Source organism: Salmo salar, unplaced genomic scaffold (assembly GCF_965601325.2).
Source record: "Salmo salar unplaced genomic scaffold, fSalSal1 ptg000171l, whole genome shotgun sequence".
NCBI classification, from domain to species: Eukaryota; Metazoa; Chordata; class Actinopteri; order Salmoniformes; family Salmonidae; genus Salmo; species Salmo salar.
Window position 1 is genome coordinate 98,646 of NW_027675324.1, and position 25,592 is coordinate 124,237.

General features: G+C 43.3%; 1 protein-coding gene and 1 long non-coding RNA gene across 4 annotated transcripts in view; both read left to right on the top strand.

The window, feature by feature from the left end:
• The first annotated feature begins 858 nt into the window (after positions 1–858).
• On the top strand, positions 859–10,882 carry LOC145867045 (uncharacterized). Its single transcript, XR_014383202.1, has 3 exons — positions 859–950; positions 2,809–2,907; positions 10,353–10,882. It is a non-coding gene; the product is annotated as an uncharacterized LOC145867045 (long non-coding RNA).
• A 495-nt stretch (positions 10,883–11,377) lies between these two features.
• LOC123732620 (NLR family CARD domain-containing protein 3) overlaps positions 11,378–25,592 on the top strand; it is a 37,724-nt gene continuing 23,509 nt past the window's right edge. For 2 of the 3 annotated variants that reach the window (XM_082971091.1, XM_082971093.1), the window contains exons 1-3: positions 11,378–11,513; positions 18,659–18,775; positions 23,659–23,712. In XM_082971091.1, coding sequence (XP_082827217.1) covers positions 11,431–11,513; positions 18,659–18,775; positions 23,659–23,712 — 254 coding nt within the window. In that variant the 5' untranslated portion in view covers positions 11,378–11,430. The remainder of the gene's footprint in view (positions 11,514–18,658; positions 18,776–23,658; positions 23,713–25,592) is intronic. The other variant, XM_082971092.1, reaches the window with a different exon arrangement.

The following is a 25,592-nucleotide window of genomic DNA, read 5'->3' on the forward strand; positions in this document are numbered from 1 at the left end:
TCCTAGATCATAATGAATCAGATTACATGGAGAGGGGGGACCTGATCCTAGATCATAATGAATCAGATTACATGGAGAGGGGGGACCTGATCCTAGATCATAATGAATCAGATTACATGGAGAGGGGGAACTGATCCTAGATCATAATGAATCAGATTACATGGAGAGGGGGGACCTGATCCTATGTCATAATGAATCAGATTACATTGAGAGGAGGGACCTGATCCTAGATCATAATGAATCAGATTACATGGAGAGGAGGGACCTGATCCTAGATCATAATGAATCAGATTACATGGAGAGGGGGGACCTGATCCTAGATCATAATGAATCAGATTACATGGAGAGGGGGACCTGATCCTAGATCATAATGAATCAGATTACATGGAGAGGGGGGACCTGATCCTAGATCATAATGAATCAGATTACTTGGAGAGGGGGGACCTGATCCTATGTCATAATGAATCAGATTCCATGGAGAGGGGGACCTGATCCTAGATCATAATGAATCAGATTAAATGGAGAGGGGGGACCTGATCCTAGATCATAATGAATCAGATTACATGGAGAGGAGGGACCTGATCCTAGATCATAATGAATCAGATTACTTGGAGAGGGGGACCTGATCCTAGATCATAATGAATCAGATTAAATGGAGAGGGGGGACCTGATCCTAGATCATAATGAATCAGATTACATGGAGAGGGGGACCTGATCCTAGATCAGCAATCCAACTCTGGGACACTGCCTGTATGAAACAGAACACATAGTTATAAAGTGTAGTTACAGCAGGTATTTACTGCCATCTAGTGGAAGATACCAATAAAACACTTTATTTTCAGGGTGGGGAGACGGCTGATTGAAACCGAAAGTAAAGTTGTTCTTTTGTTCAGGATCCATTTTGAGACGACAGAGCAGAAAACACTACATGGAGATTATTGAAAAATAAAGTAAGTATTTCTGAACAATAATCTATTCTAATGGACAGAGTAAGAGAATGAATACTAGGAATGAGATATTACTAGTTAGTAGAACTGCTACTTGAGCTGAGTTGCTGACAGACAGCAGTTTTCAAAGTGGAAACTAATCAGTAGGTCTACATGTTATCAGTAAAACGTCTGGTAAAGATGGCGGAGGAGCTTTTACATTATATGGTTTTATGTTTATCTCAGGGTTTCTCAATCCTTTTGTTCTTACCAGCACGTACACACCTGATTCAACTAATCATTAAATATTTTATGACAGTTTAATATTTGAGGCATACAAATTAACATTCTCAAATAATTAAAACCTTTTGGGTTTGTAGGCCTGTTAACAATTATTATAGTCCTACAGTAACTCACATTCTGGAGGAAAAAACACAGCTAAACTTGGTTTCCAGTAAATTATATGTTTAGCTAAAATAATGTAAGAGAGATGTCTTGAAGAAACGCATCTGGGTTTAGAACTCTGTGTCTCAGTGCCCTGCGACAGTGGAAAGTTAGTTTTGCATGGCCCGGTGCTACAGGTGAGTGGAGTTTTTCTTTAAGGACCAATGGAATGGTCTAAAATGCGTAAACTCTGCGCACCCGGGGAGCCGGGCAATGCAAAACAAATTCACCCTGTGACCGTTGTTTTATTTCCTTATATGAAACTGAAAGTAACTTTGTAGCCCACGCAGTTACAAAATGTCTGTTGAAACTGTGGCTCATATGTCTCTAGAACGTTAGAACAGTGGTGGAAAAAGTACTCAATTCTCATACTGGAGTAAAAGTAAAGACACCTTAATAGAAAATGACTCAATTAAAAGTGAAAGTCACCCAGTAAAATACTTCTTCAGTAAAAGTCAAAGTATTTGGTTTCAAATATAATTAAGTATCAAAAGTAAATGTAATTGCTAAAATATACTTAAGCATCAAAAGTAAAAGTAAAGTAGTGATAATTTAAAATTCCTTTTATTAAGCAAACCAGACGGCACAATTTTCTTGTTATTTTAATTTACGGATAGCCAGGGTCACACTCCAACACTCAGACATCATTTAAAAATGAAGCATTTGTGTTTAGTGAGTCCTCCAGATCAGAGGCAGGGATGACCAGGGATGTTCTCTGTTTAGTGAGTCCTTCAGATCAGAGGCAGTAGGGATGACCAGGGATGTTCTCTGTTTAGTGAGTCCTCCAGATCAGAGACAGTAGGGATGACCAGGGATGTTCTCTGTTTAGTGAGTCCTCCAGATCAGAGGCAGTAGGGATGACCAGGGATGTTCTCTGTTTAGTGAGTCCGCAGTAGGGATGACCAGGGATGTTCTCTGTTTAGTTAGTCCTCCAGATCAGAGGCAGTAGGGATGACCAGGGATGTTCTCTGTTTAGTTAGTCCTCCAGATCAGAGGCAGTAGGGATGTTCTCTTGATAAGTGTTCAAATTGGACCGTTTTCTGTCCTGCTAAGCATTCAACATGTAACGAGTACTTTTGGGTGTCAGGGAAAATGTATGGAGTAAATAGTACATCTTTTTCTTCATGAATGTAGAGAAGTAAAAGAGAAAGTTGTTAAAAATATATTTCTCAAAGAGATAATGAATGAATGAGAACAATTGACATTCAAGAATTAGTCACTGTGTTGACCACAACCAACATGCTGGATCTCTGTTTAGTTGTCACTGTGTTGACCACAACCAACATGCTGGATCTCTGTTTAGTTGTCACTGTGTTAACCACAACCAACATGCTGGATCTCTGTTTAGTTGTCCCTGTGTTGACCACAACCAACATGCTGGATCTCTGTTTAGTTGTCCCTGTGTTGACCACAATCAACATGTTGGATCTCTGTTTAGGGGTCAGTGCTCTAAAATGAGTCTCTCTGGGGAGAGAGAGGAGGGGGGCCCTGCCTCTAAAATGCATCTCTCTGGGGGACATGACACCAAAGCTAAGAGGTAAGATGACAATTTTATGAAGAATTTATTAACTTTATTTCCAAAATAAATAGCTATCTTAAGATGAATGCAGTTACTGTAAATCTCTCTGGATAAGAGCATCTGCTAAATCAGGGGTTCTCAATCCGGGGTCTGTGGAGGTACTGCAGGGGTTCTCAATCCGGGGTCTGTGGAGGTACTGCAGGGGCTCCACGGCACCCTGACTGTACTCGTTGCAATGTAACACATTTGATAGAATTTTCACATGACACGACCACTTTGCCTACTCTTAATTATTGCCTAATATAATGGAATGCATATTTTCTTTACCAATTCTGATCGTTGTTACAAGAAGAATTTTGACAATATTCCCGTTATATCAACACACTCTTCACACCCGTTTAACAACTCTAAATAGCTTTGGCATAGTAGGCATCAAGTCCCTTGCCAATAATGTTGCCTGCAACGTTGCATACAATGTTCATTTTCATCGAACACAGATTACGCCCTAGATGTCTTCAATTGCCCAATTTATAGCCATGCCAAATTTAGGATAATTTTTTTTAACAATGTGATGTTGCGCTCCAAAGGGATAACTTGAAATAACATGATGTAGATAATTAAATAATCAAAAGATAAACGTGTTAATTTTACACTCTTAGAAAAGAAGGTTCCTTATTGAACCAAAAAGGCTTCTATCACTTCCTTAATATATGGAATTACTAAAAGTTATATATATTTAGGTTCAGTGAAGAAGAACCTCTAGAGTTCTGATCAACGAAAGGTGAACGTTTTGAGGATGTGAACCCAGCAGACCTCCAGGGGTCAGATCAATTCCTCACGTTTTTTCCAGCGCCCGGCCTGGGATATAAACCAGCCACCTTTGGACCACAGGTCCAACTCCTGCCACAGCTCCAACTCCTTAGCCGCTGGACGAAAACCTGAGTTAATCTTGAGAAATTAGCATAAATTAATCTGCCAAAATGAAGACAAAACGCTTTGGAGACATACATGGTATCACTTGTTATACATAAGTATTATACATAAATCATTGCCAAAAGCACAAGACATATATTATTTATGGATTGACCATATAGAGATATAAAACATTATTTTTAACTACTGCAAAGCAATTACATGTGGCTCAGGAACCACTGACTCGCTGCATTATTCTATTGTATTATCAAGACACCTGCTGTTAACTCTTAACTACTTAGGACAGCTCACGAGGTGTTCTAAATATCTGCCGACTAGGTGGGACTAGAGACTTCATGCATAGCTTTAATTTATACCCATAAGTGTAACATAAGTGTAAAATGTCTTTATTCTCAGTACTTATACGACCAATTTTCTACTCTGAGACGCTTTGTGGACATGGGCCTAGATCTGAAAATATTGTTATAAAAAAACGTAGAATGTTTGTTTAACATAATAATAAAAAATGAATATTACTAATTTAACCCACTGTAAACATTGGGTTTAGTTGATTGTGTTGCACTGCTCATGTCAACGTTCTGAAACTGCCCGCATCCCTGTACAGAAACAGATCTGTCCGCGTCCACGTACAGTGTGGCGCAAAGCATATTGTACCGGTTACGCGCAGAGTGGGCTGAGGTGATCTTGGGGAATAACGACAGAGTTTGTTACAGTGTTGAAACGCCGAAGTTTTATTGTTCAATTTCCTTTTTGCTTTACGGTCAGGGACCGTATGAGTGTAGCCAGATCCTTTTCACTCTCTATCCTTGTTTCATTTTGTGGTTCACTGGATTCGTCGTCATCATCGAGATGAGGGACAGACGAACGTCCTGCTAGCTAGCCAAGCTAGTCGGTACAGCTAGGTAAGCTAGCTAGCTACTCTACCAGCAGGATCCTAGTTATCCTAGCTTGTTGGTACAGTTAGGTAAGCTAGCTAGCTACTCTACCAGCAGCATCCTAGTTATCCTAGCTAGTCGGTACAGCTAGGTAAGCTAGCTAGCTACTCTACCAGCAGCATCCTAGTTATCCTAGCTAGTCGGTACAGCTAGGTAAGCTAGCTAGCTAGCTACTCGACCAGCAGCATCCTAGATATCCTAGCTAGTCGGTACAGCTAGGTAAGCTAGCTAGCTACTCTACCAGCAGCATCCTAGTTATCCTATCTAGTCGGTACAGCTAGGTAAGCTAGCTAGCTACTCTACCAGCAGCATCCTAGTTATCCTAGCTAGGTAAGCTAGCTAGCTACTCTACCAGCAGCATCCTAGTTATCCTAGCTAGTCGGTACAGCTAGGTAAGCTAGCTAGCTACTCTACCAGTAGCATCCTAGTTATCCTAGCTAGTCGGTACAGCTAGGTAAGCTAGCTAGCTACTCTACCAGCAGCATCCTAGTTATCCTAGCTAGTCGGTACAGCTCGGTAAGCTAGCTAGATACTCTACCAGCAGCATCCTAGCTAGTCGGTACAGCTAGGTAAGCTAGCTAGCTACTCTACCAGCAGCATCCTAGTTATCCTAGCTAGTCGGTACAGCTAGGTAAGCTAGCTAGATACTCTACCAGCAGCATCCTAGTTATCGTAGCTAGTCTTTACAGCTAGGTAAGTTAGCTAGCTACTCTACCAGCAGCATCCTAGTTATCCAAGCTAGTCGGTACAGCTCGGTAAGCTAGCTAGCTACTCTACCAGCAGCATCCTAGTTATCCTAGCTAGGTAAGCTAGCTAGCTACTCTACCAGCAGCATCCCAGTTATCCTCGCTAGTCGGTACAGCTAGGTAAGCTAGCTAGCTACTCTACCAGCAGCATCCTAGTTATCCTAGCTAGTCGGTACAGCAGGTAAACTAGCTAGCTACTCTACCAGCAGCATCCTAGTTATCCTATCCTCCCTCTCTCGTTGACGGATGCTGGCTACCTCTGTCCGGTTCTCCTCTCTTCACTAGATGGACAGTAACTTTAATGTTTAACCCCTCTGTGTCCAAGGACCAAACTTTTGAATATTATTTTCAGGGCGCCTCAAGTAGGCTGGACATATTCCATTTTTAACAATGTTTTTTTTCTGATGAAAACTAGTTAATTACATGGAGCCCAATTTCATAACATTACCTTATGTCCCTAGTAAGTAGTTCATTCCATCCACAAGAAGGCATAGTGCTGACACAAGCTTTTTGGCGGGGCTGAGATTCTCTACTTTTCTAGGCTACCGCAGGTTAGAGCGCTGGACTTGTAACCGAAAGGAAAGGTTGGTAGATTGAATCCCTGAGCTGACAAGGAAAAAAAAAAATCTGTCTTTCTGCCACTGAACAAGGCAGTTAACCCACTGTTCCTAGGCCATCATTGTAAATAAGAATTTGTTCTTAACTGACTTGCCTAGTTAAATAAAGGTAAAATTATCTAATGTAAAAAACACTATTTCAAATGTTGCTACATACGACCGAATTGAGACGGTCGGTCACATTTGACTGTAAAACCTAGCAGTACTACTGATTTCTCTGACAGTGAGGCAGAGATATATTATTACTGTGTATGTAGCATTTAGAAAAAAAACATGATTATTTGTCTCTGAAATGAAACCATCAAGTGATAGATTTTAAACAAATACATGTCTGTCATTGAACAACCCCATGCCATGATTAGATTGTCATAATTACAGCCGTGTTGAAGAGACCAAACTGCAGCAGGTGAAATGTAGATACTCATCTTTTTAATATATAAGAGCAAAGTATCCACGGGAAAAAACAATAAACAACAACAAAAAAAAACGACTAACAGGCTACGTACCAAAAGACTATCACTATCTAACAGGAGCCTATCACTATCTAGCAGTAGCCTATCACTATCTAACAGGAGCCTATCACTATCTAGCAGTAGCCTATCACTATCTAACAGGAGCCTATCACTATCTAGCAGTAGCCTATCACTATCTAACAGGAGCCTATCACTATCTAGCAGTAGCCTAGCACTATCTAACAGGAGCCTATCACTATCTAGCAGTAGCCTATCACTATCTAACAGGAGCCTATCACTATCTAGCAGTAGCCTATCACTATCTAACAGTAGACTATCACTATCTAACAGTAGCCTATCACTATCTAACAGGAGCCTATCACTATCTAGCAGTAGCCTATCACTATCTAACAGGAGCCTATCACTATCTAGCAGTAGCCTAGCACTATCTAACAGGAGCCTATCACTATCTAGCAGTAGCCTATCACTATCTAACAGGAGCCTATCACTATCTAGCAGTAGCCTATCACTATCTAACAGGAGCCTATCACTATCTAACAGGAGCCTATCACTATCTAACAGTAACCTATCACTCGTTTTTATGTTTAACTTTAAATCAGTTAACGGTGTATCAATGAAAATCTGATACAGAGTGGAATGTACTGTTGACCAACCCATATATTTCAGCAGGGAAGTGTTCCTCACACCATCATTTCAAATGGTAGGACATGTGTCCTGTTGAAGCTAACTGGCTGATGGTAGGACATGTGCCCTGTTGAAGCTAACTGGCTGATGGTAGGACATGTGTCCTGTTGAAGCTAACTGGCTGATGGTAGGACATGTGTCCTGTTGAAGCTTACTGGCTGATGGTAGGACATGTGTCCTGTTGAAGCTTACTGGCTGATGGTAGGACATGTGTCCTGTTGAAGCTTACTGGCTGATGGTAGGACATGTGTCCTGTTGAAGTAAACTGGCTGATGGTAGGACATGTGTCCTGTTAAAGCTAACTGGCTGATGGTAGGACATGTGTCCTGTTGAAGCTTACTGGCTGATGGTAGGACATGTGTCCTGTTGAAGCTTACTGGCTGATGGTAGGACATGTGTCCTGTTGAAGCTTACTGGCTGATGGTAGGACATGTGTCCTGTTGAAGTAAACTGGCTGATGGTAGGACATGTGTCCTGTTGAAGCTAACTGGCTGATGGTAGGACATGTGTCCTGTTGAAGCTTACTGGCTGATGGTAGGACATGTGTCCTGTTGAAGCTTACTGGCTGATGGTAGGACATGTGTCCTGTTGAAGCTAACTGGCTGATGAAGTACAATAACCTAGTATGCCTATTTACAGCAGCATATTAGTAACGGTTGTTGCTGTGTTGAATGGACCAAACTGCAGACGGAATGTGGATACTCATCTTTTTAATATATACGAGCAAAGCATCCACAGGAAAAACAATAACTACTAACTACAGGCTAACAGGCTACATACAAACAAAAGACTAGCGGTGTTAGCACAACCACCCACAAACCCAAGTGACAAACATACTCCTAATTATATGACTCCCAATCAGGAACAATGATCACCAGCTGTCCCTGTTCGGGAGCCACACAGACCCACATAGAAATACAACACCCAGAACACACATACAGACATACTCTGCCACGTCCTGACCAAAACTACACAACACCCTCTGCTGGTCAGGACGTGACAGTACCCCCCCTAAAGGTGCCTACCCCGAATGCACCTAAAAAAAGAAACCACAAAATCCCCCAAAACCACAAGAAAAACAAATACAAATACCCCCTAAACAATAAGGAAGGGAAGGGAGGGTGGCTGCCGTCAACAACGGCACTGTGCTACACCCTCCCTCCCCAACTATCCTGGAGGTGGCTCTGGTTCCGGCCTCCTGCCCTCCAGGTTGTAGGCAGACTCATTGGGGTCCGGGTCGTAGACAGGCTCAATCCGCTGTGGATCGTGGGCAGGTTCCTTCATTTCCACGCTGTAGGCAAACTCATTCAATACACAGTTAGTCACATTCAGTTCTGAGTCGCAGGTAGACTCCTTCAGTTCCGGGTCGCAGGCAGACTCCCTCGGTTCCGGGTCGCAGGCAGACTCCCTCGGTTCCGGGTCGCAGGCAGTCTCCCTCGGTTCCGGGTCGCAGGCAGTCTCCCTCGGTTCCGGGTCGCAGGCAGTCTCCCTCGGTTCCGGGTCGCAGGCAGTCTCCCTCGGTTCCGGACTAGACACTGGTGCCGGATACTCTGGACTGCACACTGGTTCCGGATACTCTGGACTGCACACTGGTGCCGGATACTCTGGACTGCACACTGGTGCCGGATACTCTGGACTGCACACTGGTGCCGGATACTCTGGACTGCACACTGGTGCCGGGCTCTTGAGGCTGGGCCGACGCACTGGAAGCCTGGTGCGTGGGGCTGGTAGAGGTGGTACCAGGCTGAAGACACGCACCCTAGGGCTAGTGCGAGGAGCGGGAACAGGCTGAATAGGACTAGGCCAACTCATGGGAAGCTTGGTCCGGGTTGCTGGTACTGGTCGTGCCAGACTGGAGGAACTCACTTCTGAGATAGCACGAGAGGCAGGAACCGGATAGACTGGGCCATGGAGGCGCACAGGTGGCCGTGACCGCCCCACCTGCACAACCCATCCTGGCTGGATGGAACTAACAGCCCTGTACGAGCGGGGTGCTGGTACAGGGCGAACTGGGCTGTGCAGGGGCCTGATGGTTGCCGTGCATAGAGCGGGAGTAGGGTAGCCTGGTCCTAGGAGGCGTACCGGCGACCAGACGCGCTGCGCAGGCATCCTCCTACCAGGCTGGATGCCCACTCTAGCACGGCATCTGCGAGGGGCTGGAATGGCGCGCACCGGACTGTGCGTGCGTATGGGCGAGATAGTGCGCACCTCAGCGAAACACGGCGCCCTCCACTCCATACGCTCCTCCATGTACTCACGGGTAGCTGGCTTATGGCTCTTCCTAGGCCTAGCCAAACTACCCGTGTGCCCCCCCCAAAAAAATTATTGGGGGTGCCTCTCCGGCTTCCTCGCCAGTCATGTACCCCGGTAGCGTTCCCGGTCCTCACCAGCCTTTCGCCCCGGGCCCTCTCCGGCCAGAATCTGTTCCCAAGTCCATTTCTCACAAGTGTCCATGTCGAAGTCTATTTCCTCAGAATAGTCCATATATTCAGCGTCCTGCTCCCTTTTCCGCTGCTTGGTCTTGTTGTGGTGGGTGGTTCTGTCATAATTACAGCCATGTTGAAGAGACCAAACTGCAGCAAGTGAAATGTAGATACTCATCTTTTTAATATATAAGAGCAAAGTATCCACGGGGAAAAAACAATAAACAGAATGACTAATAACATGCTACGTACATCCCAAAAGACTAGCAGTGTCAGCACAACCACCCACAAACCCAAGTGACAAACATACTCCTAATTATATGACTCCCAATCAGGAACAACGATCACCAGCTGTCCCTGATCGGGAGCCATACAGACCCACATAGAAATACAACACCCAGAACACACATACACAGACATACTCTGCCACGTCCTGACCAAAACTACACAACACCCTCTGCTGGTCAGGACGTGACATAGATAGTGAAAAAACACACCAATCTCTTTCATAATTTCTTTAAACAATAAAAGCTAATTAAAGAACATTTCTGAAAATGGATATATAGCGTTTTGGAATGAACCTCTTCTTATGTTTCCCCATCTGAGCTCAGAGTAGATGAGAGATGTGATGTTTGTCTCTGTTGTGTTGAAGCCCAATCAAGCAGGAGAGACCAGCCTCCCCTGTACCCAGCTGTGTGTCCATGAAGAGTGACCGGTCTATGCTGCAACCTATAGCGTTTAGAGAGGGAGACTTTTCTACTGAACAAAGGTAAGAAGAACTCATGGGTCATGGTCAGTGAGTTAAAAAACACTCTCTCTAGTCATTTCTCCCATTTCTCCCATTATTTTTGTTGTTTTCATAATCCATCGGCTAATCCTTTTGTCCATTTTCGATGTCCTAAAACAATATTAAACAAACACAACATTCCCTCCCTGTGTGTGTGTGTGTGTGTCTGAGACAAACAGTGACACATTTTATTATTATTATTATTGACAGTTAACATAGAGATGAAATGTCACAACTACATGTTCATGTGATGCATTAAATCACCTGACAGTTTCTATGTCTGTTAGTAAATATTTTATTTCTCAAAGAGATAATGAATACATGAGAACAATTGACATTAAAGAATTACTGTGTTAACCACAACCAACATGTTGGATCTCTGTTTAGTTGTCACTGTGTTAACCACAACCAACATGCTGGATCTCTGTTTAGTTGTCACTGTGTTAACCACAACCAATATGCTGGATCTCTGTTTAGTTGTTACTGTGTTAACCACAACCAACATGTTGGATCTCTGTTTAGTTGTCACTGTGTTAACCACAACCAACATGCTGGATCTCTGTTTAGTTGTCACTGTGTTAACCACAATCAACATGTTGGATCTCTGTTTAGTTGTCACTGTGTTAACCACAACCAACATGCTGGATCTCTGTTTAGTTGTCACTGTGTTAACCACAACCAACATGTTGGATCTCTGTTTAGTTGTCACTGTGTTAACCACAACCAACATGCTGGATCTCTGTTTAGTTGTCACTGTGTTAACCACAACCAACATGCTGGATCTCTGTTTAGTTGTCACTGTGTTAACCACAACCAACATGCTGGATCTCTGTTTAGTTGTCCCTGTGTTGACCACAACCAACATGCTGGATCTCTGTTTAGTTGTCCCTGTGTTGACCACAATCAACATGTTGGATCTCTGTTTAGGGGTCAGTGCTCTAAAATGAGTCTCTCTGGGGAGAGAGAGGAGGGGGGCCCTGCCTCTAAAATGCATCTCTCTGGGGGACATGACACCAAAGCTAAGAGGTAAGATGACAATTTTATGAAGAATTTATTAACTTTATTTCCAAAATAAATAGCTATCTTAAGATGAATGCAGTTACTGTAAATCTCTCTGGATAAGAGCATCTGCTAAATCAGGGGTTCTCAATCCGGGGTCTGTGGAGGTACTGCAGGGGTTCTCAATCCGGGGTCTGTGGAGGTACTGCAGGGGCTCCACGGCACCCTGACTGTACTCGTTGCAATGTAACACATTTGATAGAATTTTCACATGACACGACCACTTTGCCTACTCTTAATTATTGCCTAATATAATGGAATGCATATTTTCTTTACCAATTCTGATCGTTGTTACAAGAAGAATTTTGACAATATTCCCGTTATATCAACACACTCTTCACACCCGTTTAACAACTCTAAATAGCTTTGGCATAGTAGGCATCAAGTCCCTTGCCAATAATGTTGCCTGCAACGTTGCATACAATGTTCATTTTCATCGAACACAGATTACGCCCTAGATGTCTTCAATTGCCCAATTTATAGCCATGCCAAATTTAGGATAATTTTTTTTAACAATGTGATGTTGCGCTCCAAAGGGATAACTTGAAATAACATGATGTAGATAATTAAATAATCAAAAGATAAACGTGTTAATTTTACACTCTTAGAAAAGAAGGTTCCTTATAGAACCAAAAAGGCTTCTATCACTTCCTTAATATATGGAACCACTAAAAGTTATATATATTTAGGTTCAGTGAAGAAGAACCTCTAGAGTTCTGATCAACGAAAGGTGAACGTTTTGAGGATATGAACCCAGCAGACCTCCAGGGGTCAGATCAATTCCTCACGTTTTTTCCAGCGCCGGCCCGGGATATAAACCAGCCACCTTTGGACCACAGGTCCAACTCCTGCCACAGCTCCAACTCCTTAGCCGCTGGACGAAAACCTGAGTTAATCTTGAGAAATTAGCATAAATTAATCTGCCAAAATGAAGACAAAACGCTTTGGAGACATACATGGTATCACTTGTTATACATAAGTATTATACATAAATCATTGCCAAAAGTACAAGACATATATTATTTATGGATTGACCATATAGAGATATAAAACATTATTTTTAACTACTGCAAAGCAATTACATGTGGCTCAGGAACCACTGACTCGCTGCATTATTCTATTGTATTATCAAGACACCTGCTGTTAACTCTTAACTACTTAGGACAGCTCACGAGGTGTTCTAAATATCTGCCGACTAGGTGGGACTAGAGACTTCATGCATAGCTTTAATTTATACCCATAAGTGTAACATAAGTGTAAAATGTCTTTATTCTCAGTACTTATACGACCAATTTTCTACTCTGAGACGCTTTGTGGACATGGGCCTAGATCTGAAAATATTGTTATAAAAAAACGTAGAATGTTTGTTTAACATAATAATAAAAAATGAATATTACTAATTTAACCCACTGTAAACATTGGGTTTAGTTGATTGTGTTGCACTGCTCATGTCCACGTTCTGAAACTGCCCGCATCCCTGTACAGAAACAGATCTGTCCGCGTCCACGTACAGTGTGGCGCAAAGCATATTGTACCGGTTACGCGCAGAGTGGGCTGAGGTGATCTTGGGGAATAACGACAGAGTTTGTTACAGTGTTGAAACGCCGAAGTTTTATTGTTCAATTTCCTTTTTGCTTTACGGTCAGGGACCGTATGAGTGTAGCCAGATCCTTTTCACTCTCTATCCTTGTTTCATTTTGTGGTTCACTGGATTCGTCGTCATCATCGAGATGAGGGACAGACGAACGTCCTGCTAGCTAGCCAAGCTAGTCGGTACAGCTAGGTAAGCTAGCTAGCTACTCTACCAGCAGGATCCTAGTTATCCTAGCTTGTTGGTACAGTTAGGTAAGCTAGCTAGCTACTCTACCAGCAGCATCCTAGTTATCCTAGCTAGTCGGTACAGCTAGGTAAGCTAGCTAGCTACTCTACCAGCAGCATCCTAGTTATCCTAGCTAGTCGGTACAGCTAGGTAAGCTAGCTAGCTAGCTACTCGACCAGCAGCATCCTAGATATCCTAGCTAGTCGGTACAGCTAGGTAAGCTAGCTAGCTACTCTACCAGCAGCATCCTAGTTATCCTATCTAGTCGGTACAGCTAGGTAAGCTAGCTAGCTACTCTACCAGCAGCATCCTAGTTATCCTAGCTAGGTAAGCTAGCTAGCTACTCTACCAGCAGCATCCTAGTTATCCTAGCTAGTCGGTACAGCTAGGTAAGCTAGCTAGCTACTCTACCAGCAGCATCCTAGTTATCCTAGCTAGTCGGTACAGCTCGGTAAGCTAGCTAGATACTCTACCAGCAGCATCCTAGCTAGTCGGTACAGCTAGGTAAGCTAGCTAGCTACTCTACCAGCAGCATCCTAGTTATCCTAGCTAGTCGGTACAGCTAGGTAAGCTAGCTAGATACTCTACCAGCAGCATCCTAGTTATCGTAGCTAGTCTTTACAGCTAGGTAAGTTAGCTAGCTACTCTACCAGCAGCATCCTAGTTATCCAAGCTAGTCGGTACAGCTCGGTAAGCTAGCTAGCTATTCTACCAGCAGCATCCTAGTTATCCTAGCTAGTCGGTACAGCTCGGTAAGCTAGCTAGCTAGCTACTCTACCAGCAGCATCCCAGTTATCCTATCCTCCCTCTCTCGTTGACTGATGCTGGCTACCTCTGTCCGGTTCTCCTCTCTTCACTAGATGGACAGTAACTTTAGTGTTTAACCCCTCTGTGTCCAGGACCAAACTTTTGAATATTATTTTCAGGGCGCCTCAAGTAGGCTGGACATATTCCATTTTTAACAATGTTTTTTTTCTGATGAAAACTAGTTAATTACATGGAGCCCAATTTCATAACATTACCTTATGTCCCTAGTAAGTAGTTCATTCCATCCACAAGAAGGCATAGTGCTGACACAAGCTTTTTGGCGGGGCTGAGAATCTCTACTTTTCTAGGCTACCGCAGGTTAGAGCGCTGGACTTGTAACCGAAAGGAAAGGTTGGTAGATTGAATCCCTGAGCTGACAAGGAAAAAAAAAAATCTGTCTTTCTGCCACTGAACAAGGCAGTTAACCCACTGTTCCTAGGCCATCATTGTAAATAAGAATTTGTTCTTAACTGACTTGCCTAGTTAAATAAAGGTAAAATTATCTCATGTAAAAAACACTATTTCAAATGTTGCTACATACGACCGAATTGAGACGGTCAGTCACATTTGACTGTAAAACCTAGCAGTACTACTGATTTCTCTGACAGTGAGGCAGAGATATATTATTACTGTGTATGTAGCATTTAGAAAAAAAACATGATTATTTGTCTCTGAAATGAAACCATCAAGTGATAGATTTTAAACAAATACATGTCTGTCATTGAACAACCCCATGCCATGATTAGATTGTCATAATTACAGCCGTGTTGAAGAGACCAAACTGCAGCAGGTGAAATGTAGATACTCATCTTTTTAATATATAAGAGCAAAGTATCCACGGGAAAAAACAATAAACAACACAAAAAAAAACGACTAACAGGCTACGTACCAAAAGACTATCACTATCTAACAGGAGCCTATCACTATCTAGCAGTAGCCTATCACTATCTAACAGGAGCCTATCACTATCTAGCAGTAGCCTATCACTATCTAACAGGAGCCTATCACTATCTAGCAGTAGCCTATCACTATCTAACAGGAGCCTATCACTATCTAGCAGTAACCTAGCACTATCTAACAGGAGCCTATCACTATCTAGCAGTAGCCTATCACTATCTAACAGGAGCCTATCACTATCTAGCAGTAGCCTATCACTATCTAACAGGAGCCTATCACTATCTAGCAGTAGCCTAGCACTATCTAACAGGAGCCTATCACTATCTAGCAGTAGCCTATCACTATCTAACAGGAGCCTATCACTATCTAGCAGTAGCCTATCACTATCTAGCAGTAGCCTATCACTATCTAACAGGAGCCTATCACTATCTAACAGGAGCCTATCACTATCTAACAGTAACCTATCACTCGTTTTTATGTTTAACTTTAAATCAGTTAACGGTGTATCAATGAAAATCTGATACAGAGTGGAATGTACTGTTGACCAACCCATATATTTCAGCAGGGAAGTGTTCCTCACACCATCATTTCAAATGGTAGGACATGTGTCCTGTTGAAGCTAACTGGCTGATGGTAGGACATGTGCCCTGTTGAAGCTAACTGGCTGATGGTAGGACATGTGTCCTGTTGAAGCTAACTGGCTGATGGTAGGACATGTGTCCTGTTGAAGCTTACTGGCTGATGGTAGGACATGTGTCCTGTTGAAGCTTACTGGCTGATGGTAGGACATGTGTCCTGTTGAAGTAAACTGGCTGATGGTAGGACATGTGTCCTGTTAAAGCTAACTGGCTGATGGTAGGACATGTGTCCTGTTGAACCTTACTGGCTGATGGTAGGACATGTGTCCTGTTGAAGTAAACTGGCTGATGGTAGGACATGTGTCCTGTTAAAGCTAACTGGCTGATGGTAGGACATGTGTCCTGTTGAAGCTTACTGGCTGATGGTAGGACATGTGTCCTGTTGAAGCTTACTGGCTGATGGTAGGACATGTGTCCTGTTGAAGCTTACTGGCTGATGGTAGGACATGTGTCCTGTTGAAGCTAACTGGCTGATGAAGTACAATAACCTAGTATGCCTATTTACAGCAGCATATTAGTAACGGTTGTTGCTGTGTTGAATGGACCAAACTGCAGACGGAATGTGGATACTCATCTTTTTAATATATACGAGCAAAGCATCCACAGGAAAAACAATAACTACTAACTACAGGCTAACAGGCTACATACAAACAAAAGACTAGCGGTGTTAGCACAACCACCCACAAACCCAAGTGACAAACATACTCCTAATTATATGACTCCCAATCAGGAACAATGATCACCAGCTGTCCCTGTTCGGGAGCCACACAGACCCACATAGAAATACAACACCCAGAACACACATACAGACATACTCTGCCACGTCCTGACCAAAACTACACAACACCCTCTGCTGGTCAGGACGTGACAGTACCCCCCCTAAAGGTGCCTACCCCGAATGCACCTAAAAAAAGAAACCACAAAATCCCCCAAAACCACAAGAAAAACAAATACAAATACCCCCTAAACAATAAGGGAGGGAAGGGAGGGTGGCTGCCGTCAACAACGGCACTGTGCTACACCCTCCCTCCCCAACTATCCTGGAGGTGGCTCTGGTTCCGGCCTCCTGCCCTCCAGGTTGTAGGCAGACTCATTGGGGTCCGGGTTGTAGACAGGCTCAATCCGTTGTGGATCGTGGGCAGGTTCCTTCATTTCCACGCTGTAGGCAGACTCATTCAATACACAGTTAGTCACATTCAGTTCTGAGTCGCAGGTAGACTCCTTCAGTTCCGGGTCGCAGGCAGACTCCCTCGGTTCCGGGTCGCAGGCAGACTCCCTCGGTTCCGGGTCGCAGGCAGACTCCCTCGGTTCCGGGTCGCAGGCAGACTCCCTCGGTTCCGGGTCGCAGGCAGTCTCCCTCGGTTCCGGGTCGCAGGCAGTCTCCCTCGGTTCCGGACTAGACACTGGTGCCGGATACTCTGGACTGCACACTGGTGCCGGATACTCTGGACTGCACACTGGTGCCGGATACTCTGGACTGCACACTGGTGCCGGATACTCTGGACTGCACACTGGTGCCGGATACTCTGGACTGCACACTGGTGCCGGGCTCTTGAGGCTGGGCCGACGCACTGGAAGCCTGGTGCGTGGGGCTGGTAGAGGTGGTACCAGGCTGAAGACACGCACCCTAGGGCTAGTGCGAGGAGCGGGAACAGGCTGAATAGGACTAGGCCAACTCATGGGAAGCTTGGTCCGGGTTGCTGGTACTGGTCGTGCCAGACTGGAGGAACTCACTTCTGAGATAGCACGAGAGGCAGGAACCGGATAGACTGGGCCATGGAGGCGCACAGGTGGCCGTGACCGCACCACCTGCACAACCCATCCTGGCAGGATGGAACTAACAGCCCTGTACGAGCGGGGTGCTGGTACAGGGCGAACTGGGCTGTGCAGGGGCCTGATGGTTGCCGTGCATAGAGCGGGAGTAGGGTAGCCTGGTCCTAGGAGGCGTACCGGCGACCAGACGCGCTGCGCAGGCATCCTCCTACCAGGCTGGATGCCCACTCTAGCACGGCATCTGCGAGGGGCTGGAATGGCGCGCACCGGACTGTGCGTGCGTATGGGCGAGAGAGTGCGCACCTCAGCGAAACACGGCGCCCTCCACTCCATACGCTCCTCCATGTACTCACGGGTAGCTGGCTTATGGCTCTTCCTAGGCCTAGCCAAACTACCCGTGTGCCCCCCCAAAAAAAATTATTGGGGGTGCATCTCCGGCTTCCTCGCCAGTCATGTACCCCGGTAGCGTTCCCGGTCCTCACCAGCCTTTCGCCACGGGCCCTCTCCGGCCAGAATCTGTTCCCAAGTCCATTTCTCACAAGTGTCCATGTCGAAGTCTATTTCCTCAGAATAGTCCATATATTCAGCGTCCTGCTCCCTTTTCCGCTGCTTGGTCTTGTTGTGGTGGGTGGTTCTGTCATAATTACAGCCATGTTGAAGAGACCAAACTGCAGTAAGTGAAATGTAGATACTCATCTTTTTAATATATAAGAGCAAAGTATCCACGGGGAAAAAACAATAAACAGAATGACTAATAACATGCTACGTACATCCCAAAAGACTAGCAGTGTCAGCACAACCACCCACAAACCCAAGTGACAAACATACTCCTAATTATATGACTCCCAATCAGGAACAACGATCACCAGCTGTCCCTGATCGGGAGCCATACAGACCCACATAGAAATACAACACCCAGAACACACATACACAGACATACTCTGCCACGTCCTAACCAAAACTACAAAACTACACAACACCCTCTGCTGGTCAGGACGTGACATAGATAGTGAAAAAACACACCAATCTCTTTCATAATTTCTTTAAACAATAAAAGCTAATTAAAGAACATTTCTGAAAATGGATATATAGCGTTTTGGAATGAACCTCTTCTTATGTTTCCCCATCTGAGCTCAGAGTAGATGAGAGATGTGATGTTTGTCTCTGTTGTGTTGAAGCCCAATCAAGCAGGAGAGACCAGCCTCCCCTGTACCCAGCTGTGTGTCCATGAAGAGTGACCGGTCTATGCTGCAACCTATAGCGTTTAGAGAGGGAGACTTTTCTACTGAACAAAGGTAAGAAGAACTCATGGGTCATGGTCAGTGAGTTAAAAAACACTCTCTCTAGTCATTTCTCCCATTTCTCCCATTATTTTTGTTGTTTTCATAATCCATCGGCTAATCCTTTTGTCCATTTTCATAGTCCTTAAACAATATTAAACAAACACAACATTCCCTCCCTGTGTGTGTGTGTGTGTGTGTGTGTGTGTGAGACAAACAGTGACACATTTTATTATTATTATTATTGACAGTTAACATAGAGATGAAATGTCACAACTACATGTTCATGTGATGCATTAAATCACCTGACAGTTTCTATGTCTGTTAGTAAATATTTTATTTCTCAAAGAGATAATGAATACATGAGAACAATTGACATTAAAGAATTACTGTGTTAACCACAACCAACATGCTGGATCTCTGTTTAGTTGTCACTGTGTTAACCACAACCAACATGCTGGATCTCTGTTTAGTTGTTACTGTGTTAACCACAACCAATATGCTGGATCTCTGTTTAGTTGTCACTGTGTTGACCACAACCAACATGCTGGATCTCTGTTTAGTTGTCACTGTGTTAACCACAACCAACATGCTGGATCTCTGTTTAGTTGTCACTGTGTTAACCACAACCAACATGCTGGATCTCTGTTTAGTTGTCACTGTGTTAACCACAACCAACATGTTAGATCAATGTTTAGTTGTCACTGTGTTAACCACAACCAACATGTTAGATCTCTGTTTAGTTGTCACTGTGTTAACCACAACCAACATGCTGGATCTCTGTTTAGTTGTCACTGTGTTAACCACAACCAACATGCTGGATCTCTGTTTAGTTGTCATTGTGTTAACCACAACCAACATGCTGGATCTCTGTTTAGTTGTCACTGTGTTAACCACAACCAACATGCTGGATCTCTGTTTAGTTGTCACTGTGTTAACCACAACCAACATGCTGGATCTCTGTTTAGTTGTCACTGTGTTAACCACAACCAACATGCTGGATCTCTGTTTAGTTGCACTGTGTTGACCACAACCAACATGCTGGATCTCTGTTTAGTTGTCACTGTGTTGACCACAACCAACATGCTGGATCTCTGTTTAGTTGTCACTGTGTTAACCACAACCAACATGCTGGATCTCTGTTTAGTTGTCACTGTGTTGACCACAACCAACATGCTGGATCTCTGTTTAGTTGTCACTGTGTTGACCACAACCAACATGCTGGATCTCTGTTTAGTTGTCACTGTGTTGACCACAACCAACATGCTGGATCTCTGTTTAGTTGTCACTGTGTTGACCACAACCAACATGCTGGATCTCTGTTTAGTTGTCACTGTGTTAACCACAACCAACATGCTGGATCTCTGTTTAGTTGTCACTGTGTTAACCACAACCAACATGCTGGATCTCTGTTTAGTTGTCACTGTGTTGACCACAACCAACATGCTGGATCTCTGTTTAGTTGTCACTGTGTTGACCACAACCAACATGCTGGATCTCTGTTTAGTTGTCACTGTGTTGACCACAACCAACATGCTGGATCTCTGTTTAGTTGTCACTGTGTTGACCACAACCAACATGCTGGATCTCTGTTTAGTTGTCACTGTGTTAACCACAACCAACATGCTGGATCTCTGTTTAGTTGTCACTGTGTTAACCACAACCAACATGCTGGATCTCTGTTTAGTTGTCACTGTGTTAACCACAACCAACATGCTGGATCTCTGTTTAGTTGTCACTGTGTTAACCACAACCAACATGCTGGATCTCTGTTTAGTTGTTACTGTGTTAACCACAACCAACATGTTAGATCAATGTTTAGTTGTCATTGTGTTAACCACAACCAACATGCTGGATCGCTGTTTAGTTGTCACTGTGTTAACCACAACCAACATGCTGGATCTCTGTTTAGTTGTCACTGTGTTAACCCCAACCAACATGCTGGATCTCTGTTTAGTTGTCACTGTGTTAACCACAACCAACATGCTGGATCTCTGTTTAGTTGTCACTGTGTTGACCACAACCAACATGCTGGATCTCTGTTTAGTTGTCACTGTGTTGACCACAACCAACATGCTGGATCTCTGTTTAGTTGTCACTGTGTTGACCACAACCAACATGCTGGATCTCTGTTTAGTTGTCACTGTGTTGACCACAACCAACATGCTGGATCTCTGTTTAGTTGTCACTGTGTTAACCACAACCAACATGCTGGATCTCTGTTTAGTTGTCACTGTGTTGACCACAACCAACATGCTGGATCTCTGTTTAGTTGTCACTGTGTTGACCACAACCAACATGCTGGATCTCTGTTTAGTTGTCACTGTGTTAACCACAACCAACATGCTGGATCTCTGTTTAGTTGTCACTGTGTTAACCACAACCAACATGCTGGATCTCTGTTTAGTTGCACTGTGTTGACCACAACCAACATGCTGGATCTCTGTTTAGTTGTCACTGTGTTGACCACAACCAACATGCTGGATCTCTGTTTAGTTGTCACTGTGTTAACCACAACCAACATGTTAGATCAATGTTTAGTTGTCATTGTGTTAACCACAACCAACATGCTGGATCTCTGTTTAGTTGTCACTGTGTTGACCACAACCAACATGCTGGATCTCTGTTTAGTTGTCACTGTGTTAACCACAACCAACATGCTGGATCGCTGTTTAGTTGTCACTGTGTTAACCACAACCAACATGCTGGATCTCTGTTTAGTTGTCACTGTGTTAACCACAACCAACATGCTGGATCTCTGTTTAGTTGTTACTGTGTTAACCACAACCAACATGTTAGATCAATGTTTAGTTGTCACTGTGTTAACCACAACCAACATGTTAGATCTCTGTTTAGTTGTCACTGTGTTAACCACAACCAACATGCTGGATCTCTGTTTAGTTGTCACTGTGTTAACCACAACCAACATGCTGGATCTCTGTTTAGTTGTCACTGTGTAAACCACAACCAACATGCTGGATCTCTGTTTAGTTGTCACTGTGTTAACCACAACCAACATGCTGGATCTCTGTTTAGTTGTCACTGTGTTAACCACAACCAACATGCTGGATCTCTGTTTAGTTGTCACTGTGTTGACCACAACCAACATGCTGGATCTCTGTTTAGTTGTCACTGTGTTAATCACAACCAACATGCTGGATCTCTGTTTAGTTGTCACTGTGTTAACCACAACCAACATGCTGGATCTCTGTTTAGTTGTCACTGTGTTAACCACAACCAACATGCTGGATCTCTGTTTAGTTGTCACTGTGTTAACCACAACCAACATGCTGGATCTCTGTTTAGTTGTCACTGTGTTAACCACAACCAACATGCTGGATCTCTGTTTAGTTGTCACTGTGTTAACCACAACCAACATGCTGGATCTCTGTTTAGTTGTCACTGTGTTAACCACAACCAACATGTTGGATCTCTGTTTAGTTGTTACTGTGTTAACCACAACCAACATGCTGGATCTCTGTTTAGTTGTCACTGTGTTAACCACAACCAACATGCTGGATCTCTGTTTAGTTGTCACTGTGTTAACCACAACCAACATGCTGGATCTCTGTTTAGTTGTCACTGTGTTAACCACAACCAACATGCTGGATCTCTGTTTAGTTGTCACTGTGTTAACCACTACCAACATGCTGGATCTCTGTTTAGTTGTCACTGTGTTAACCACAACCAACATGCTGGATCTCTGTTTAGTTGTCACTGTGTTAACCACAACCAACATGCTGGATCTCTGTTTAGTTGTCACTGTGTTAACCAACATGCTGGATCTCTGTTTAGTTGTCACTGTGTTAACCAACATGCTGGATCTCTGTTTAGTTGTCACTGTGTTAACCACAACCAACATGCTGGATCTCTGTTTAGTTGTCACTGTGTTAACCACAACCAACATGCTGGATCTCTGTTTAGTTGTCACTGTGTTAACCACAACCAACATGCTGGATCTCTGTTTAGTTGTCACTGTGTTAACCACAACCAACATGCTGGATCTCTGTTTAGTTGTCACTGTGTTAACCACAACCAACATGTTGGATCTCTGTTTAGTTGTTACTGTGTTAACCACAACCAACATGCTGGATCTCTGTTTAGTTGTCACTGTGTTAACCACAACCAACATGCTGGATCTCTGTTTAGTTGTCACTGTGTTAACCACAACCAACATGCTGGATCTCTGTTTAGTTGTCACTGTGTTAACCACAACCAACATGCTGGATCTCTGTTTAGTTGTCACTGTGTTAACCACTACCAACATGCTGGATCTCTGTTTAGTTGTCACTGTGTTAACCACAACCAACATGCTGGATCTCTGTTTAGTTGTCACTGTGTTAACCACAACCAACATGCTGGATCTCTGTTTAGTTGTCACTGTGTTAACCAACATGCTGGATCTCTGTTTAGTTGTCACTGTGTTAACCAACATGCTGGATCTCTGTTTAGTTGTCACTGTGTTAACCACAACCAACATGCTGGATCTCTGTTTAGTTGTCACTGTGTTAACCACAACCAACATGCTGGATCTCTGTTTAGTTGTCACTGTGTTAACCACAACCAACATGCTGGATCTCTGTTTAGTTGTCACTGTGTTAACCACAACCAACATGCTGGATCTCTGTTTAGTTGTCACTGTGTTGACCACAACCAACATGCTGGATCTCTGTTTAGGGGTCACTGTGTTAACCACAACCAACATGCTGGATCTCTGTTTAGTTGTCACTGTGTTAACCACAACCAACATGCTGGATCTCTGTTTAGTTGTCACTGTGTTAACCACAACCAACATGCTGGATCTCTGTTTAGTTGTCACTGTGTTAACCACAACCAACATGCTGGATCTCTGTTTAGGGGTCACTGTGTTAACCACAACCAACAACCCCTCTGTTTAGGGGTCAGTGTTCTAAAATGAGTCTCTCTGGGGAACATGAGACCAAAGCTAAGAGGTGAGACAACAATACTGTTTCAGAATGTATTACGTTTATTTCCAATATTTCCACAATTTTTATCACATTTGTGTTTTTTCAATATCAAGTGTGACATTTTAACCTGGAAATTACAAACTTTAGAAGCCTTTTTAAACCTCAAATACACTACCATTTTGCATTTTCTGCTGTGCAGGAACATTTCTGACACAATAGATTATCAAATTAATATACGGCAACTTTACTGTAAGTCTCTCTGGGGACGGTTTCCTGAAAGTGATGGCATTTAGGCTTACAGGTGTTTTAAAGATGTATCTTTCCTACAATGGCCGAAGAAATAACATGAGTTTCCTAAAACAGAGAATGGTCGCTATGTGCGTCGTTGGAGCATGTGTCGATACTGATAACCTCAGTCAGAGTTCATATCCTCAGTCAGACCAGTAGAAACTGGATCAGCAGCACAACAAGGTATCACGTCTGGTGAACAGGTCAGAGTTCATATCCTCAGTCAGACCAGTAGAAACTGGATCAGCAGCACAACAAGGTATCACGTCTGGTGAACAGGTCAGAGTTCATATCCTCAGTCAGACCAGTAGAAACTGGATCAGCAGCACTACAAGGTATCACATCTGGTGAACAGGTCAGAGTTCATATCCTCAGTCAGACCAGTAGAAACTGGATCAGCAGCACTACAAGTTATCATGTCTGGTGGACAGGTCAGAGTTCATATCCTCAGTCAGACCAGTAGAAACTGGATCAGCAGCACTACAAGGTATCACGTCTGGTGGAGCATGTATCAATTCTGATAGGATGGAAAGAAAGGGAGCGCTGCTCTCAGATCAGTTTTCTCCATTCAAATCTTTACTTAACATTATAATTATTTCACAATACTGATGAAGGATCAGCTTCTAGACAATAAAAGTACTTACAGCAATTACACAGTACAAGTAATTACAGCAGTTACACAAAAGTAATTACAGCAATCACACAATAAAATGAATACAGCAATTACACAATAAATGTAATTACTGCAATCACACAATTAAAGTTACAACCCTTTTTGTGGCTATAAACATCCCTTTGTTATGGTTCTTTATAGAACCTTTATGGAGGATAGTTCTATAAACATCCCTTTGTTATGGTTCTTTATAGAACCTTTATGGAGGATAGTTCTATAAACATCCCTTTGTTATGGTTCTTTATAGAACCTTTATGGAGGATAGTTCTATAAACATCCCTTTGTTATGGTTCTTTATAGAACCTTTATGGAGGATAGTTCTATAAACATCCCTTTGTTATGGTTCTTTATAGAACCTTTATGGAGGATAGTTCTATAAACATCCCTTTGTTATGGTTCTTTATAGAACCTTTATGGAGGATAGTTCTATAAACATCCCTTTGTTATGGTTCTTTATAGAACCTTTATGGAGGATAGTTCTATAAACATCCCTTTGTTATGGTTCTTTATAGAACCTTTATGGAGGTCAATCTCAAAGGTTCTTTATAGATTATTTTGAAGAACCTGACATTTGTTTTGCATTCTGGTTAGCCATAATATATTGTTAACATTCCATAGGTGTTATTATCGTGTTTAAATGTAACATTTTAGTCATTTAGCAGACACTCTGATCCATAGCAACTAGGGTTAAGTGCATTGCTCAAGGGCACATCAAAAGATTTGTCATCTAGTCAGCTCGGGGATTTAAACCAGCGACCTTTCAGTTACTGCCCCAATGCTCTTAACTCTAGGCTACCTGCCGTGACGAGATGAATCAGATGTGCTAGCTCTCAAACTGCTGGGGGTCACTGCAGTGATGTTGAAACAAAGCTTCCTGTCAAGGTATGCGTGAAGGGCTGTAGGAAGTCAGGCGCAGGAGAGCAGATAGTTGGTGGCAAAACGG